We start from the raw sequence: 17,616 nt of genomic DNA on the forward strand, positions 1-17,616 counted from the left end.
TCTAACGTTCTTTCACCTAGGGCCACTTGTCGGCTTTAGCAACGGTACAGAGTAATAAATCACCGTCCTTCTACGAAAGGACGGACCCTTCCTCGCCAGTTCTTAGAATGTTGTAACTCAAACCTTGGGTAAGGGAGTTGTCTTTTGTCTCTGTTTCGACGAGCATCACATTGTTAAGTTCGCATAGCTTCATATAGAACGTGAGAGGCAGATCCCTCAACGCATTTCATTTGTCTTATTCACATTATGTTAAAACCACATTAGTTTTTTCACAACGGTTTCATTTATACAGCCCACTAATATTATTTGTTACTTTCTACATCAATACAATTATAGTTAATTTCAAAGTGTTAGTTTTTATTATTACCAAAGCAATGGCGCATAACGCGCTGCAACACTTTAAGACAAATTATTTTTTTGTTCCAGATTATTACCTCTAATTATTCTACTGATAATTCCAGTTTTATACGCCATAATACATTTGAAGTTATGAGCAATCAAATAATTTCTAATCGTAATGCTGCGATCTTATTTGAAATGTAAACTTATTAGTACCTACTAACTTTATAGAACAACACAATACACAATACAAATTAATATTTAAGTTTTGTATTCTTAAAAGGTGTCGTGAAAACATTAATATATAAATATATATATATGAATATATGATATTATTCAGTACTTACCGCAATTAATCGTCCAAATATCGGCTAATGGTGAATTGGGGAACCGGAACATACGGACACCTTCCTCCCGGCTTGAAGAACAAGACTTATAGCTACACTTTGTCCTTGTCATGATAACAATTAACTTAAAATAACTAAAAAAACACACTATTTCGAAACACAAATATCCATTGACAATTGAGAATACAATTCCGTTTTGAAATGAACGCGCGCGCGCGCTGGCTACACTAGACAGTGCAGTGCAGACGAGCCACGACAGCTTAGCTAGGAGAGAGAGGGAAATAAGGGTGCGTGCAGTTGGCAGCACTGACAGCGCTTGCCCGTCAATGCTGGTGGCGCTGCCTATCGAGCGACAGGCAAAGCTCTCTCCGAGTACTTAACGCTTTATAACCAGCAGTCAGCATTCTGGGTTATAGTAGTATATATTCTGTGCTTTTATATAAACATGGATAGTGTTTATGAACCCAGAAGCTGACATTCCAGAAACAACATACATTCGTAACAACATTCCGTTCTTCATAACATTCTTTCGACATTCTCTTCCTTTCAAAACCACTTTCATTTCAACAAAAAAATCATGAAAATTTGTTAAGTGGTTGATTCAGAAACTTGAAATAAAAAAACCCTTTCACGTTTTAATATATTATAAGATTAAGATTTTAAGATTGTAGACAATCGACGCTAATACAAAAGTGACTTTACATAGGAAGTAAAAGTAAAAGTATTAATACAAAATTTGTAATATTATCAAACTAAAATGTCTTTACAGGTTGAAAAATGTATTGTAGCTTCACTATCCGTATAGTGAAGAAATCACTTATTGTTTGCGGTAAAAAAAAAACTCATAAACCATCTATAGATTTCCAGGGCTTACATAGAGTCGAGGAGGACATGGTAAGTCAAAAACAATATCACTAGGGGACAGAAGAAACAAAACACGATACAAACCATCCAAGCATGACAACTTTGTGTCTAGTCTCCGTCTAACCAGCCTTACCTGTTGACATGTGTAACATTGTGGTCCTGTTGTGCTGTTCAAATATTTAATATCTTTTGGTTTATCTGTTGATTGAAGATGGCACAACATAAGCATATATTTATACAGAGTATTCAGTCAGTTGGTAGTATCATTTGATAGTTCTAGTGTGAAGTTAGTACAACAGTATAATTCTAAATAACTAGTCAGTAAGTTTCTTAAAGAAGAATATTCACCACAATAACACCGGGTGGAACGGTGTTTTTACATTGTTGGTAAAACACAATAAGATACCTAACACATATCTTAGCAGATTAAAAAAAATATGTTATCATAAAAAATATGTTACCATTTTATCAATAAAAAAAATATTTCTGCTATTAAAACTTTCTATCAGCCCACAAGCCTGGCTGTATTTAACCTATTGAAAATGGGTTCTTTCAAGATTTAATTAGTTTTCTCACTAGTCACTACAGTGACGAATGAATGGTGTGGTATTGGTATATCACTGATGTATCGCAAGATGCACAGGTTGCTACTCAAAACATTTCCGCAACTATTATAACATTATTTTCTTAGCTGCCTACCAAAATTGTTTACTGAAATATATAATTTATGACTGAATACATATGTTGTGACAAAAGAGGAAGTATTTCTTAATTTAGAGCTACAGTAATGAGTTCTAAAGCTATATGCAACTTTCAGTCATTAGACAATGACTGTACGTAACTAGCTGTAATGTGGCGAATAGCTATAAGTAATGACAGTTCAATTATTAATATTATTCATAAAAATTACCAGATGTGGTTTCAAACATAAATGAACAGTTTTGTTCGCCAATTCTTCTCGTAACTTTAAATCATATGTTTACGTGTGTGTATGTTTATGTTTGCTCATCTTCATGCAAACAGTTATTCTAAAAGAATATTTTATATGTAAAATTATTCATTTGAATAATATAAATTATAAGCGACTGTCTTCATTTGCTTTTGAATTCATATGCCGCATTTGGCCAATTGTTGGTTATAGTCACTACAAGGATCGTCAGTTTGTACCATTGCACTGTGTCAACACTAAGGCAGGTTCAGACAGGCCGGTATGTAGCATGCAGTCCTTGCCTTGTACTGAGGGAGGGAAGTGAAGATGTTGTGGGTTGCAGGTGCTGATCAGTGCTCAGCAGTTGACTACGGAAGCTCAGAGTCTTATCAGCGGACACCAGACCATCCCTGGCGGCCAGCCTCAAGTGGTCATCAGTCACAGCCAGCAGGATCAGGTAAAACCCTTTGGCTCTACAAACCTGCATACTAAGCGAATATCAATTTGCCTAAATTGATTTTAAATTAAACCTAGTCCTGGGAGACCGAGCCTTGCTCGGTTTGATCAGACTCATTTTATCATTTACAAAAAATTTTTTATTACAAACCAAAAACATTTAATCACTGAAATAATATCAACCGCGTAATGAGTGTCTAATTACGCCCGTTTCATAGATCGTGGCATTTTGATTATTTACAGTACCGCGATTCGAGTAATAACATTTAGTTTTAATGTTAACCACTGACATTACTGTACACTCATGTAAACTGAAAGCTCATAGTTTTTTGACGTTTTGAATTTATAATGGGTAGCAATAATAAGAATAAGAATCAGAATAAGAATATAAGAATAAGAATATGTTTATTGTCTTTCAGGCTACATAAGCATTAACAAAGTCAAATTTACAGCAGAAATGCCAAGTCTCTATACTAATAATTAGGCCTAAGGGTAATATCACATATCATAGAAATATACAATTCATAGGAACTATACAAGAATCAAAAATTATACATAACAGATTTCAAACATTAAAATTCTATCTGTTTTAATAAGAAAAATTCACCAAGTGAATAGAAAGGATTTTTAGATAACCACTCATACAATTTGTTCTTAAAAACTTTAACAGTATATTTCTTACTAAGATTAATTACTTTATTATATACCTTAAGGGATAGTACTACATGCCTAGACAGTGATTTGCTGAGCCTATTGTACTCAATTGCTGCTTTATCCCTACTGTGAGTGTTTTAACTGTGCATATCCCCAGTGAGTGTAACAAGATCCTGATTTTTCAGTATATAAGATACAAGTTCAAAAATGTAAAGGTTGATAATGGTTTGTATTTCCAACTGAATAAATAAAGGCCTGCAATGAGCACTTTCATCTGACTTGGTCATAACTCTAATTGCCTTCTTCTGAAGGATAAGAATGTCATCAATTTTAGCACAGTTACCAAACAAAATCAGACCATATCTAAGAATAGATTGAAAATAGGCAAAGTAAGCTGTTTTTAGATAATGACTTGGAACGCACATTGTCAATCGTTTTAAAAGATAGATAACTCGTGAAAGTCTACAAGATATGTGCTCAATATGTGGTTGCCAGTTTAACTTGTCATCAATATAAATTCCTAAAAACTTTGCACTTGAGACCAAATCATCAGTAATTACACCATCTACAGTTCTTAATGTAAATAACATTTTTTGAGTTTTTTGATTGTTAAGTAAAAATCCATTTGCTTTAAACCAAGTTGCAGCGTCTTTCAAAGTTGTCTGGGCAAGTAAATTGAGATGAACAAAGTCATCAGAAATGTCTACAAAAGTGGTATCATCAGCATATAACAGAGACTTTGTACGAACAGAGCTAGGAAGATCATTAATACTAATTAAGAACAGCAGGGGTCCTAAAACAGATCCTTGTGGGACTCCGTATTGAACCAAGATTTCCTTGGAATGTTCACCATTATGATGAAATGCATAGCATAGCATTAATGAAATGCTACAGGGAGTAGAGGCCATGAAAACTTGATTAGGTTATGAACCAAGAAATATTTATGAATATTTATTACAGTATAATCTTGATTATCCGATCCCTTGGTTATCCAACCCTCTCGGTAGTTATGTTATTGTTAAGTCACATTCTATATCATTGTGGTATAGGTATAACTTAACTTAACACACTCAACAGGTACTCACACCAAACCTGTAGCCATCTATCTCTAACTTTAACACCTGCATATCACAGTATTTTTTGTTCAAGCCACTGCATACTCTACAGTTCATAAACTCCTCGCTTTATGTGAAGCATAATTGTACAGTTGGTATTTTACTTTGTCCGTTATGTTTACTTTACGAAAAGGGCATGGTTCCAATGAAAGACAAGCTTTAAAGCCTTGAATAGGTTTGACATCAGGGTATCTTTATAAATTTAGTGATTTGTATTATTTTCTATCTGACCTTTAAACTTATCTAACCTTGTCACAAAGTGGTTTACTCTACTGTGCCAATCAGTGTCAATGTATTTGCTGAAGTTGTTTGGTAGGTTGAATTATCTAGATATCCAGCTAATAGTGACTGTACTGTTTGTAGTCGTCTGCCACAGTGATCAACCCTCATGTAATTGGACAGTTGTCATCGGACCTTCTCACCTCACATGGACATCCACAACAGCTGCCGTTGGTCATCACGGCTCCTCCGCAGACAGATGCGCAGATACACGTACAGATCAAGGTAAGTTACTTAGATAGCTTTGTGTTACTGTCTTTTCTCTTTATAACTTATTGCTCGTATTGAAAAAAAACGCTGATTGTTAAACATTGTTGGTATTAATGTTATATTTACCTCTGTTTCCAGGAATCACCAAAGGAAATCGTGGAAGACCTCCCAGAAACAGCTGACAACCTTGAAGAGAAGATAGAGTCTGTTAATTGTTGTAGATCACAGGTAAAACTAAGTTGAATTTTGTTGTCAGATTTGTGAAATGAAACGTCTAAGATTACCTTTGTTGGAGTAAGGGAAGTGAGAACACTGACGTAGTGACGTGTGTGTTTCAGGTTTACTTACAATTTCAGCTAGTAGTTAAAGTTAGCACACACACCATAGAACAGAAAGACACATACTCTAGAGTAACATATTGTTACCAGAAATCGTATAAAGAAAACACAACAAACAGTAATAAGAATAAGAATAAGGATAAGAAAGTTTATTGCCATTGACCAAGTTGTTCATAGGAATAGGCATTGTCAAATTACATTAAATAAAATATTACTATTGTCCGGACCACGTAAGTTTGCAGTTGGTGGCAGCCAATCACAAGACAAGGCTAGTGCGACGTTGCCACATCGCCCGTTGACAACGCTAATAAAAATATACTAAGCAATATTTTCAAATCAGCTGGTATTATTAGATTTGGCAACACCACACGGTTCTCATTGGTTCATTCAAAACCATATGGTAAATAGGCTCCTCCCTCAACTGCAAACTTATGTGGTCCCGACTCTAAACATGTTCATATCTATAGGTAACAAAGATTGAGAATAGCGATTGAGAGTTCTTGATTTACAGTATGAATGATTCGGCTTTAATTTTATAATTCATGAAGTCCTTAACTGAGTAAAACGGGTTAGCTACGAGCCAGTTATGAATTTTTGACTTATAAAAGAGGAAGAGAAAGGCTGTCTGTCTGAAGAGGCTCAGGCAGCTTATTATAAAATTTCACACAATTAAGTTTGAAAGAATTACCTGTGATGGCCAGCCTGTGATGTGGTATATCCAGTTGTTCCTTATTTCGTGTATGGTGGAAATGGTAATGATCAACCTCGATAATTATTTTCATGTTTTCACATATATACATTTATTTACATATATTTTCACAACAAGGATATACATTTGAATTACTAACTCTAACACTGATTAAATAAACATAAAAACCCAAACTGCATAGTTACAATTGATTGTTGTCTATTCATATCATTCCTATGTGAAGTTAACACTTCACTTTGTTTGCTAGAGTATGTTCTCTGGTTATGAATCTCTTATGTATGCATTACACATGGTATCTCTTGTAATCAGGCCACATCACCTGTACCATGTCTGAGCCCCGGAGTAGGAGCTGGGGACAGTCAGCAGTCTCAGTCAGAAGATGAATTGGCCCCGCCTCAACAAGCAGATGCCAGCAACCAGACAGACAGTCTGCCTCCTAGCAGTGATGAGGAGGTATAGTAAACAACCCTCCATGTCTTTGGTAATCCATCTATTTACAGTAAAACTCCAACCATAACCTCAAGGGAGAGAAGTAATTTGGCCAGATTAACTTTGTTCATTGCAGTTATTTGTACTTTGCATTAAACTGTTAGATACGGTACTTAAATATGTTCCTATGAGTAATTTGCTTAGTGCTACTCTCTTATAGACTTTTCTTGACAAATTCAACCATCCACATTTAAGGTTTAATCTCAAGTGATTCAGATAACTTGAGTTCTACTTTACCCTTTATGGGTGATTTGCACAAACACCTGAACAATGTAGTTTTACATGTTCAATTTCATCGCCACTTAAAAATTTTTTTTTTTTTAAATTCATCCTGAAGCATTTCATCTCACATTTACTGAATCAAGTCCATGCAAACCTGTTTGAATGTAGCCTACTGAGAAATTACTCCCCGCAAACAAATCAAAAGATTTTATAATTAATTGTTAAGCTACTTATAGTTTAAAATTTATCTTTCTTAAGTTTGATTTAATTTATTTATATTTTTTGTTTGACAGGTTGAGGAACCTCCCACTGTATGTGAAGTCGCGCAGAACACAGAGAGTGAAGCAGATATCTCTGTATCAGCAGAATCCACGGAGAAGACTGGCACAGCAGCAGTCGACCTCAGCGGACTTGAATTACTGAGTGCTGCTAGCATGGAGCAGTTCCAACGGTAAACTGAACAATAACTTGAAGTATAATGTGATAACCAGTGCTCAATTATAATGGTACTAATGTGATTAGTACCTATTTATGTACCTATGCATGCCAATATTTTTATCTTTCTCCATTCTTCCGTGATTCCCCGCAAATCAAGTAATGGTAACAACTAAGCAGCAAACTCAAATTGTTGAATCTGGTCTCATATCTTTACCGGTCTGCACTAGCAATGAGGTTAAAATTAAAATTGGATATTGTCATTGTTGACTATATAACTGTTTTATACTATGTATTTTTACTATTAAGCTTTGACCTTTGTGTATTAACTCAGAAAATTGTTGGAATTGGAACTCTCATTTTTTCAACAACCTCTACTTGCTCTGACCATAGACTTCTGATCTGTGTGCTGATCTAAACATCAGTTACATGATCAAGTCAGTGGTGGCTGGCCTCGAATTAACAATGTCTTGCTTAACAACCCAAGACAGTACCACTGACCTGCCACGTTTGGTTAAGTGTTATATGTATTCGTTTTCAGCTTGTTTATATATTCTTGCCAAAAAATTATGTATAGAGTTTTATAATTGGCCTAGCTAGATGATTCATTATCATATATTACAATAAATTTACAAATGATGATTTTCACTGACTGAAAGTTGTAAAAAGCTTTATAATAAACACTATTTGAGTGATGACTGGATGAGTGGTATCAATTCGGTTTAATTAATATGTGTATAGTTATATTTGGATAACCAAGCAATGATTCAAGCTCTCTTAGATACTTGTGCCAACATGATAAACACGATTTAATACTCAAGACCAAGAGAAACATGCATTTCAATTTTCAGATCACACAGTGCTCCTCTTGCCGACACTATGAAGATCAAAACAGAAATTGAAGAGCCAGAAGAAACAATGGCACTAACAACGGACGTTGTGATAAAGAAGGAAGTGGAAACAGAAGAACCTTTAGTGAAAGAAGAAACAGTTGTAGAAGAAAAGGAAGTGAATGATAGTGTGACAGAACCAGCAGCGATTGATAGAGAAGATGCGTCTTCTGTACAAGGAAACGAGAGAGTGGACGGAGGTATCATGGGGGGCCTAGGGCTGCTGTGTGACGTCGTCCATAGAGTGATTGAAGAAGAAGAAGCAGCAAACTCGCGTCCACATTCTCCCTACGAAGATGTTGATCAAGACAATAAATCAACAGGTTTGTCTGATTTCACTTTCTGGCCACTGACTCCTCAACTGTATAAAATACTACTTCTTATCTAGATATGTTTTGATCCATCTTGTTATGGTAAAATTTACTGAGAAATACAGGCCTTTTTAAAATTTGAGGTACCATCTAACTTAAGAAAATTAAAATATTTTCTATGACACCTGCTACCTGGTGTTAGGCCTAGATTTGTTCTCTATACAAGTTGAAACAAGGTATTATATGGCACCCTTAAATTGTTAACCATTTTTATTTTTTATTTAGACTATTTGTTATTTTTTTGAAATTTTGTTGTTAGATACAACACAGAATTTGTTGTTGGTAATTAACAGTTGTTTTGAGTTTTTTTTCAGTCACTTTCAATCTAAAGATTTTTCATCATGGCATGATGATATTAATGTGTATCTTCTTAACCTCAATATTGTTCACAATATTTAGGCGGTTTGAGGGGAAGTTCCCCCACCACTTTTTTTGCTTAATGTATGCTGCAGCTGATTGACGTTTTGGCAAAACTCAGCTGTTAAGCTCAAGTGGAGAAGATAGATATCTTCCCTAAAACCGCAGACATTTTGTGAACAAAGTATAACAGTTTAGAATGGGTTAAAATGCCTTTAATAGCTTTTTTACTGTGGCCAGCGGTTTCTTTAACAACCTATTAACAAGACTAACAAGACTAATTACATGCCCAATAATCATGCTTTTTCAATTTTTGACCAGTAAAAAGCTTACTTTTTTGCCAAGACAACCTTTGACCCTTTTATTGCTATGCTAACGTTGTCTATGCTGTCTAACCATCTATAGAAGATATTAAAAATTAAAAAAATACACATTTTTGAAATTTTAGAGTAAATTTTGAAATACCACTGTTGTAGGGTGGACAGAAGATGAGGTAGATGATTACAAGTCGCCAGAGATGGAAGTGTGTCGCAAGTCTTTGCCTCGCTACCGGCCTGATAGTCCTCTAGACCCGGCAGAGCTGGACATGCGTGAGCGGTTGGCACAACTGCAGCGGCTGTACAGAGAGAAACAGCGCGAACTGTCTAAACTCACTCCTCGCAAGAGTTTGTCCAGTGAAACCAGTAGCAGCAGTTCAGGTGGGTCCCAAATTAAATATATTTAGTCAGTTAGTGTAGTCTCCCTTATACTACCTACATGGGCTGCTGAAAGGTCCAATAAGTCTTCGGTGCGTAAGGAACAGGTACGATTTAAGAATAACAATGTATTTCTTTCAAATCATGTATCCGGATCATGTATTATGTTATTCGAATGATATATTCGTAATTTGATTTTCGACATACCAATCTATATGGGTTTGTCAAAATAATAGTTTGAAGTCAAAATTAGGTCTATATTTATATTTTGTGGGTTCAGGTTGCCCCAGCAAGAGAGGACCAGGTAGGCCTAGGAAGTCCAGTGGCACCAAACGTCCCCGCAGCCCCTCTCCCCCACCACAGCTGTCCCCGCCTGTGCTGGAGCCTTGGAACTTACCTCCGCCTACACTCACACCTCACAAGGCCTTTCACAAGGAGTCAGATGTGCAGCAGGTGAGATGCATGATTATTTAACTTTAAAGGCGAGTTAAATGTACCCTATTTAAATAAGCTGTGTTTATTTGTGCACTTGGCACTATGACTGTTTTGTTTCATGTTTGACAAGTTTATTCTGTTCAAAATAATAGATTGCTTGTTTTAAAAATCCTCCTGATAATACCAATGTACCGAATACTAAATAGTTAGGAGTGGCTACTTGACCATTGTGTTTGCTCTGTTGAACAATTTCGGGAATCTCACAGCTAATCACTCTGTAATATTAAAATTAATCAAATCATGTATTTCTTCATGTTTTCTAAATAAGTTGTTGTAGTTATTCTGACTTTAACTGTAACTATATCTTTAAATTTTGTGTTAAAACAGTGTATTAACTGTTTTGTTTTGTTTGACAAAACATCAAATTATGCTTCAACAAACTTGGCAACTACATTACCGTTTTGGGACAGTTGTTTGATAGGTTAAGTTGTTCACAGGTGGAGTGGGAGTTGGTGTCACCTAGCAAGTCACCCCCACCACTGTCCCCTGCGCAGTCTCCGTCATCGGCCAGTAAGAAGCGCAAGGTCGGCCGGCCTAAAAAGCGCGAGGACCACGCCAGTTTGACCATTGTTGCTAAGAAGCCTAGGAGCAAGAGTTCACTGGTTGGTCTGTTGCTGGCCAAGAAACATCTACCTGATCAGCAAGAGCAAAACCACTACAAGATCAAGCCTAAACTGAAGGCAGAGGTTAAGGTAAGTTTTACAACCACAAATCAAAATTAATTCACCTAACAACAACCTATAAAATGGTTAAACATGCTTTTTACAAGGTTATCATTCTCATATGAATAGTTAAGAGTACACTCTGGCTCAAGAAATACAAATAAAACTCTACACTCCTCTATTAAAGTTAAAATATTTATTTCGCTTTCATTTCTGATAGTATTTTCAACCAAGGAAGGCAATGTGGAAGGAACCTTTAAAGACATCTTTTATTCCAACTCAAACGTCCCCTGGTTGGAAATGTCTGTAACAGTGAAATATTCTAGATTTAGTGTGGAGTGTAACCTCACAATTTAATTTTTTTTAAATAAAAAAAAATTAGTGTAACACTCATCCTACACTCATCCTTCACTCATATTTGGGTTAAAATACGCACATAGTGGCGTCCCCATCTTAAATAATTGATAATTGATAATTGATAACCTTGTGCCAGAGTGGACTCTTTCCCATTCAGGAAAGCCAATTATCATACAGACATTCTTAAAACCTAGGCTCTAGTGCTCACTATGTTACATCGTTAAATTCAAGTTTTATATAAGACTTACCTGACATAAGTACATTGAGCTCCCCCACCACATGTTTTAACCTGTGTATTTAAATACATCTTCAACTATTAACGGCATAATGGGAGATTGACAACCTGAAAAATGAAGGTGTTATCGCTGTATTTTGGTGTCACTTTGTATCCGATCACATGTTATTTTCGGCATTGTCATGTGAAGACTTTAATAATCTTTTATCTACTGTTACTTTACCAGGTGAAGTCGTGGTGTGAGGACGAGGAAGCAGAATGGACAGCTCAGCCTCCCCGACGTCACAGTGCCCCTGCATCCCCTCCCCCTCTCTCACCTACCCCCGGACGACCTGTCAAGAGCAAGAGTCTGCCTACACCATACAAGACACCTCACAAGAAGCCCATCATGGTGCTGGCCAAGCGTAAGCGGGCGGTGAGCACGGAACAGCCTGCCACGCAGAAGACTACGTCTCCACAGCCGATGCATGCACAGGGTGAGCCATTATAACAAAACACATTAGATGAATTACCGTTGAAATTGTTTACAATATCTTGTTAATGTTAGTTTGAAATTACTCCATTGATTAATTTTTTAAGCACAATACCTTTCCTAGAAAGGATTGGAAAGGAATACTGAACATAAAAAGTGTATATCAGCATACTTGTAGGTTGTTTACTTGCCATGACCATTAAAGAGGCACCTCAGAACCTTTGCACCTCAGCACCTCAGCCAAACAGACCAATGCAGATAATATTGTACCACAAAGGCAGACATTTGTGGCTGGACTGTCCAGTTTTAACCAGAGAAGGTTGAAATTCCTAGGAAAGGTGACCGTGAGACTAAAGGAAAAAGATTTGGGTGTTCTAAAGCTTGCAAAATTTGCCAAATGCCTTTGGCTGTAGACTGAGCTAAGGGGTGCTAAAGGATTATGATTTGCTTTTGTGTGTTTACTCAATCAATCAACCCTATAAGACAGCACGCACACTTGAGCGCATTTTAAACTGTATATGATGAATGCAGGGAGATTGAGATGACCTGTGTAGTCATCTGCGACATGTTTCGTAGGTGTAGTGAGCTGCATGTTGACCTCTGACCACTTGGCTGACCTACCTTGTAGAGTGTTGGTCACTATGGGTGGTTTGCTCTATGCTGGTACGCTGTCTGCTATACGACCTCCTGACCTCTATGGCACCATGCTGGACGGGGAGAGAGGCAACCGGCCGCACATACTGTCACGGGAGGAGATTCTCAAAGATGCGGTACTTTTCATGAAGATTTACATACACAATATACTATCAGGAATTAGAGTCTAGTTAATTTACTTAAGCGTAGACTACCAAAAATTGCATATAAACGTTCTGTCAATGTTCCAATAATTTGCACCACTTAAATGTTTTTAAAACTTAACTTCTTTGGCTTTGTGCAAACCCCTTTTATGAAATTGATGTGTTCAATCAGCAAAGTAATCAATGAAGTTTAATAAATTTGATTTGTCAATCCTATTTTCTGAATTTGTGGATTTTTCCATGAAAATAATTATCAGATGTTAATGTACATTTTAACTAATTTGTTTTACTCTGCTGAGTAGGCTATTGCTGTAGATTGCAATTGTTAACTTTACATACTTTACCCCTGTGGTTTATTGAAAACTAAGGCGGTCTTGGGCCTCGCCAACCATGTGGATCCAGAATCCTCTGTCTTCTGCCAGCTCCAGGTCTGCTCCCATACTCCTTAGGTCCTTTGATACCTCGTCAACCCATCGCATCCTTGGTCTTCCCAATGGTCTCCTGCCCTCCGGAGTACCTCTTATCACTTTCTTTACTATCTCTTTCCCACTTTAATTTATTGCAGTATTAATAAAAACAAAAACCACATTTAAGTAATATTAGACTTTTCATGGTATGCATCTGTGATTGTAGATCCTGGAGGTGTGTACAGACGTAGTACCGCCGCCGGGCACGCGAGTGTGTGCGTACTGGTCACAACAGTACAGGTGTCTTTACCCAGGGACTGTACCTCCGACAACCGAGGAGGCGGACCCGAGGTTTGTCTCAGTGGAGTTTGACGACGGTGACAACGGCAGAATCAGCTTGGAGGACATCAGACTGTTGCCGCAAGACTACCCGGTCGTAGGTAAGTCACATTGAGTTATAAAGTTGTTACTTAGGTTTGATCGGAGAGACTTATTGCCTGAAAATGAAGGAGACAAAGGACATGATAAGCAGACTTGCCTTAACATTTGTAGGTATCCCACAACACTAAAGTAACACTGAATATTCAAGGCCACTGGCCCTTTTTCAACAATGAAAGTCACTAGATTCTGGATTCCTTCACATGTAAAGGAAAAGAAAAGTTGTTACACAAGCTGTGAAACATAAGGTTGTCACAAGTAAATCATACTGCAATATTTGGTTTAGGATTTTGCTACGGATTGAACTAGACATTTCATTTAGCATGTTAAGTATTTTGCCACTTCTAAATTTAAAAGGGACTTTGTTTAATTGATTCACTGTCAGAGTGTGCTAATGTAAATTACTTAATTACTTTTAAACTATGCCAAGAGGATGAATTACTGTTTACCCCTGCTGCAGCAAACTTGCCGACTAAGCAAATTTCCATTTGTCTGAATTGATTTTCAATTTAATCTACTTAAATTACATTGGTTTAACGAGTACCTAGGTTTGCTGCTACAAGGAAACTAATAAAGTGTGTTTTCTAGTAAAATATTAATAGCTTAGTATAAGATAAATAAATTTGCCAAGTTTTATGAAATATATCCATAAACAAGCAAACATTATTTTTCAAGTTATTGTGTTCACGGACTCATTCATAACTCTATTGACTTAATTGACTTATTGACTTTAATCACTAAAAAACATATTGATATAGTTAGAGCAATCAGCTCCCTTCACAAAATTTAGGCGGTTTGAGGGGAAGTTCCCTCACCACTTATTTATATATTTTTATATCTAAATGTGTAAAATCACTAAACTGAAGTGTATTTTTCAGCTTACGATCCGAATCCGCTTCAAACGCTTGGTAAAAGACGACGAAGAAACTCAGGCGCTAGCTGCGACAGTCAGAGTAAAGACAAGACTGTACAGGTTGGTGTGCATAACTTGTCGATTAGCATAGGGTGTGTTTGTTGGTGCCTGATGATGACTGGTTGGACAAGGCCTTTAATTATTTACAGTTTTGGTACTAATACATAGAGTCATAATGGGAAAAGTCTTTTAATATATACATTAAAAAATATTCCAGTAGGCCAACGGATGGTTTGGTAAGAACCCTTAAAATAATATTAAATAACTCTTTGGTGAATAAAAGGTTAAATTACCTATGTACACCAGTCGATCCTGATGTATCCTATAAGAGGAGATGCATTTCGGTGAAATTAATTCGCCGTCATTAGTCCTTCGTCGCCGTCAAGGTCTTGAGCTTCCCCATTAGGTGGGTCTTGAAGTTTTGGAGACACATATACAAACTTTACACTTACACATGACAAATAAAACACATAAATACATGGTAGGCCTACTTTTATTTTTATAAGGGACTTGAAGACACACGTCGGTCGTGTGTCGAGTCTCCAAAACTTCAAGACGCACCTAATGGGGAAGCTCAAGACTTTAGTGGGACTGATGATGGCGATTTAATTTTTCCAAACAAATTGCATCTCCTGTAATAGGATACATCAGGATCAACTGGCGGAAACAGGTAAATTAACCTTTAATTGATTGTCACACCGATCCAGAACAACAACAAACAATATAAAATGTAACTCTTTAGCTTTAAAACAACGTTAACAGGGTTTTTAGTCAAGTTTTATGCAGAAATGTTCAAATTAAATGAAAAGCAAGAAGATTGATATAATAAGTGGTTACTATTAAAGAATGAAGTAAAAGAGGAAAGACTTTCCCAAGCTTTTTTGGATTTTTATTGTTGACTGTAACAGTTGTTTATTTAGTTTTCTTGTAATGGTTACAATATTCAAAGCAAATTAGACAATAAAGAGTTTGTTATTCTCAATACCATGTCAATTATTATATTTGGATTGAATCAATAATTACATTTTTTTAAAGTAAGAGATCTTGCAAATCTCAAGTTTTAGTATATGATTTTAAATTAATTTTAGTGGAAATATTAGGGAGGTTTTATGTTCAGATTATTTTGTTTTTATCTGATGTTGATCAAATTACTTAGCATTTTCAATCATTCTACACCCTTTTCATATATTTTTTTAAACTTTAACTTAAATATCCATTTAAATTAAGTAGTAATAAGTAATATAAGAAATTATGTCAATTCAATACATTTTTCAGCCTATGGAAACTGTCACTGAGTTGGAACCTGAGAACGAACCTGATGTAGAACAAGAACCATCGGAAATGGAACAAATGGAAGAACAGGAACAGCAAACTGTTCCGCTTGAGGAACCTTTGACAGAATTAGCAGAACAGCCAAGAGTTGTAGCTCCATTGGTGATGTCTTCAGAACAGCTTCCCATGAATCTGGAGGTACAGTCAATGTATAAGCTATTATTTAGAATACTTTTAAGGATCTTAATCCCATTTTCTTACTGCAATATTTCATTTTTTATTTCTTTATAACACACCAGAGTATGCAAGAGGACAACAGCCAAGTTGAACTGCTAATTTGTTCACATTCTATTAACAACTATAATGAAAACAAGAGTACGACTATAATGAGATTGGTGGTTTTTAAGTACTTGTTCTGGCACTTTATCAGAAAACCAATACAGTCAGGAAACCAAATTTGTAAATTAGCTCTCACATTAAAAACCCCTTAGGTGTGTTTTTTTTTATCTTTTACATTCTGTTGACTAGCATAGTTACAAAATCGAGTAAAATACTATATTAAAATAAATTCATGTTCATAAAACATTTTTATTTTGTGAATCATATTATTAGTTTTGAGTAGGCCTACTCATTTACTCATTTTTAGTATTTGAGTAACCACATTGAATAGAAACACAATTGGATGGTTTGTAACAAGGTCATTTCATGCAGGTGGCTGATTTGGAAAGGGAACGAAGAAGACTGAAGAAGAAACGCAAAGAGAAGTTAAGAAGACTAGACAGTGAGAAGAAACATAGGCACAAACACCATGATTGTCTCAAGACCCACAGGCATAAGCATAAGCATAGACACCACAGGCACAAGCATAGGCATTCCAAGAATATAGGTTAGAACAGGATAAATAAACTAATGTTAATATACACTGAGAACTCACTAGATAGACATAAGCTTTATTCATTGCTTGACAAGCATTATTAAGCTAGCTTGCTTTTGCAGACCACTATAGTACCTAATGTGAGAAAAGGATCAGTGCTGGATGTGAGACGTAGGAATTGGCTAACTCAGGAACTCTCTAACTCGGTCGTGAATCGGAACTGGCTAACTCTGGAACTGGCTAACCGTCTCAGTCAGGAATTGGCTAACTCCGGAACCCACAAACTCGATTTTGTCTCGCGGCGGAAGTCGCTAACCCGGCCGCGCCCACTGCACGGAGCGTTGCCAACCTTGTACGACGAAATAATCGTACACTGCCGTATTTCAAAATCAGTGTCAATGAAGATACAGTAAAATGTTATTGTTGTTTGTTATCCAATTCCACTTTTAACAGCTAACTAGCCCAAAGTAATTAAAAGGGGATTTAAAAAAAGTCATGAAAAAGTGTTTTTAATTTAACTGTACAACGGCCAATTAAATGTTTATGATTTCGATCTTAAATATAAGGGACCGCGCCGAACTTGGACAACGACACACGCGGACAACGTTAAAGTTGGACAGATTAAGTTTCCAGGGTTGTCGTTTGCGTACAACGTTACCCTTGGACACTTTTGAATGTGTCCAAGGGTAACGTTGCACGCAAACGACAACCCTGGACAACTTATAAATGTGTCCAGGTTCGTCGTTTGCGTGCAACGTTAAGCTTGGACACATTTGAATGTGTCCAAGGGTAACGTTGCACGCAAACGACAACCCTGGACAACTTAAAAACTTGTCCAGGTTCGTCGTTTGCATGCAACGTTAAACTTGGACACATTTGAATGTGTCCAAGGGTAACGTTGCACGCAAACGACAACCCTGGACAACTTATAAATGTGTCCAGGTTCGTCGTTTGCGTGCAACGTTAAGCTTGGACACATTTGAATGTGTCCAGTTT

General features: G+C 36.5%; 1 protein-coding gene across 2 annotated transcripts in view; it reads left to right on the top strand.

Moving 5' to 3' along the window:
• The window catches only part of LOC128999390 (protein winged eye-like), a 146,114-nt gene that overhangs the window by 110,609 nt on the left and 17,889 nt on the right, over nt 1-17,616 (top strand). For both annotated transcript variants that reach the window (XM_054425873.1, XM_054425874.1), the window contains 15 exons: nt 2,822-2,935; nt 5,067-5,207; nt 5,331-5,420; nt 6,549-6,692; nt 7,244-7,401; nt 8,237-8,598; nt 9,480-9,701; nt 9,979-10,151; nt 10,631-10,885; nt 11,674-11,923; nt 12,496-12,689; nt 13,350-13,563; nt 14,440-14,534; nt 15,750-15,944; nt 16,458-16,632. In XM_054425873.1, coding sequence (XP_054281848.1) covers nt 2,822-2,935; nt 5,067-5,207; nt 5,331-5,420; nt 6,549-6,692; nt 7,244-7,401; nt 8,237-8,598; nt 9,480-9,701; nt 9,979-10,151; nt 10,631-10,885; nt 11,674-11,923; nt 12,496-12,689; nt 13,350-13,563; nt 14,440-14,534; nt 15,750-15,944; nt 16,458-16,632 — 2,782 coding nt within the window. The remainder of the gene's footprint in view (nt 1-2,821; nt 2,936-5,066; nt 5,208-5,330; nt 5,421-6,548; nt 6,693-7,243; nt 7,402-8,236; nt 8,599-9,479; nt 9,702-9,978; nt 10,152-10,630; nt 10,886-11,673; nt 11,924-12,495; nt 12,690-13,349; nt 13,564-14,439; nt 14,535-15,749; nt 15,945-16,457; nt 16,633-17,616) is intronic.

Source organism: Macrosteles quadrilineatus, unplaced genomic scaffold, assembly GCF_028750875.1.
Source record: "Macrosteles quadrilineatus isolate MER2022 unplaced genomic scaffold, UCM_ALF_1.0 Scaffold_8__2_contigs__length_117827958, whole genome shotgun sequence".
Lineage (NCBI taxonomy): Eukaryota > Metazoa > Arthropoda > Insecta > Hemiptera > Cicadellidae > Macrosteles > Macrosteles quadrilineatus.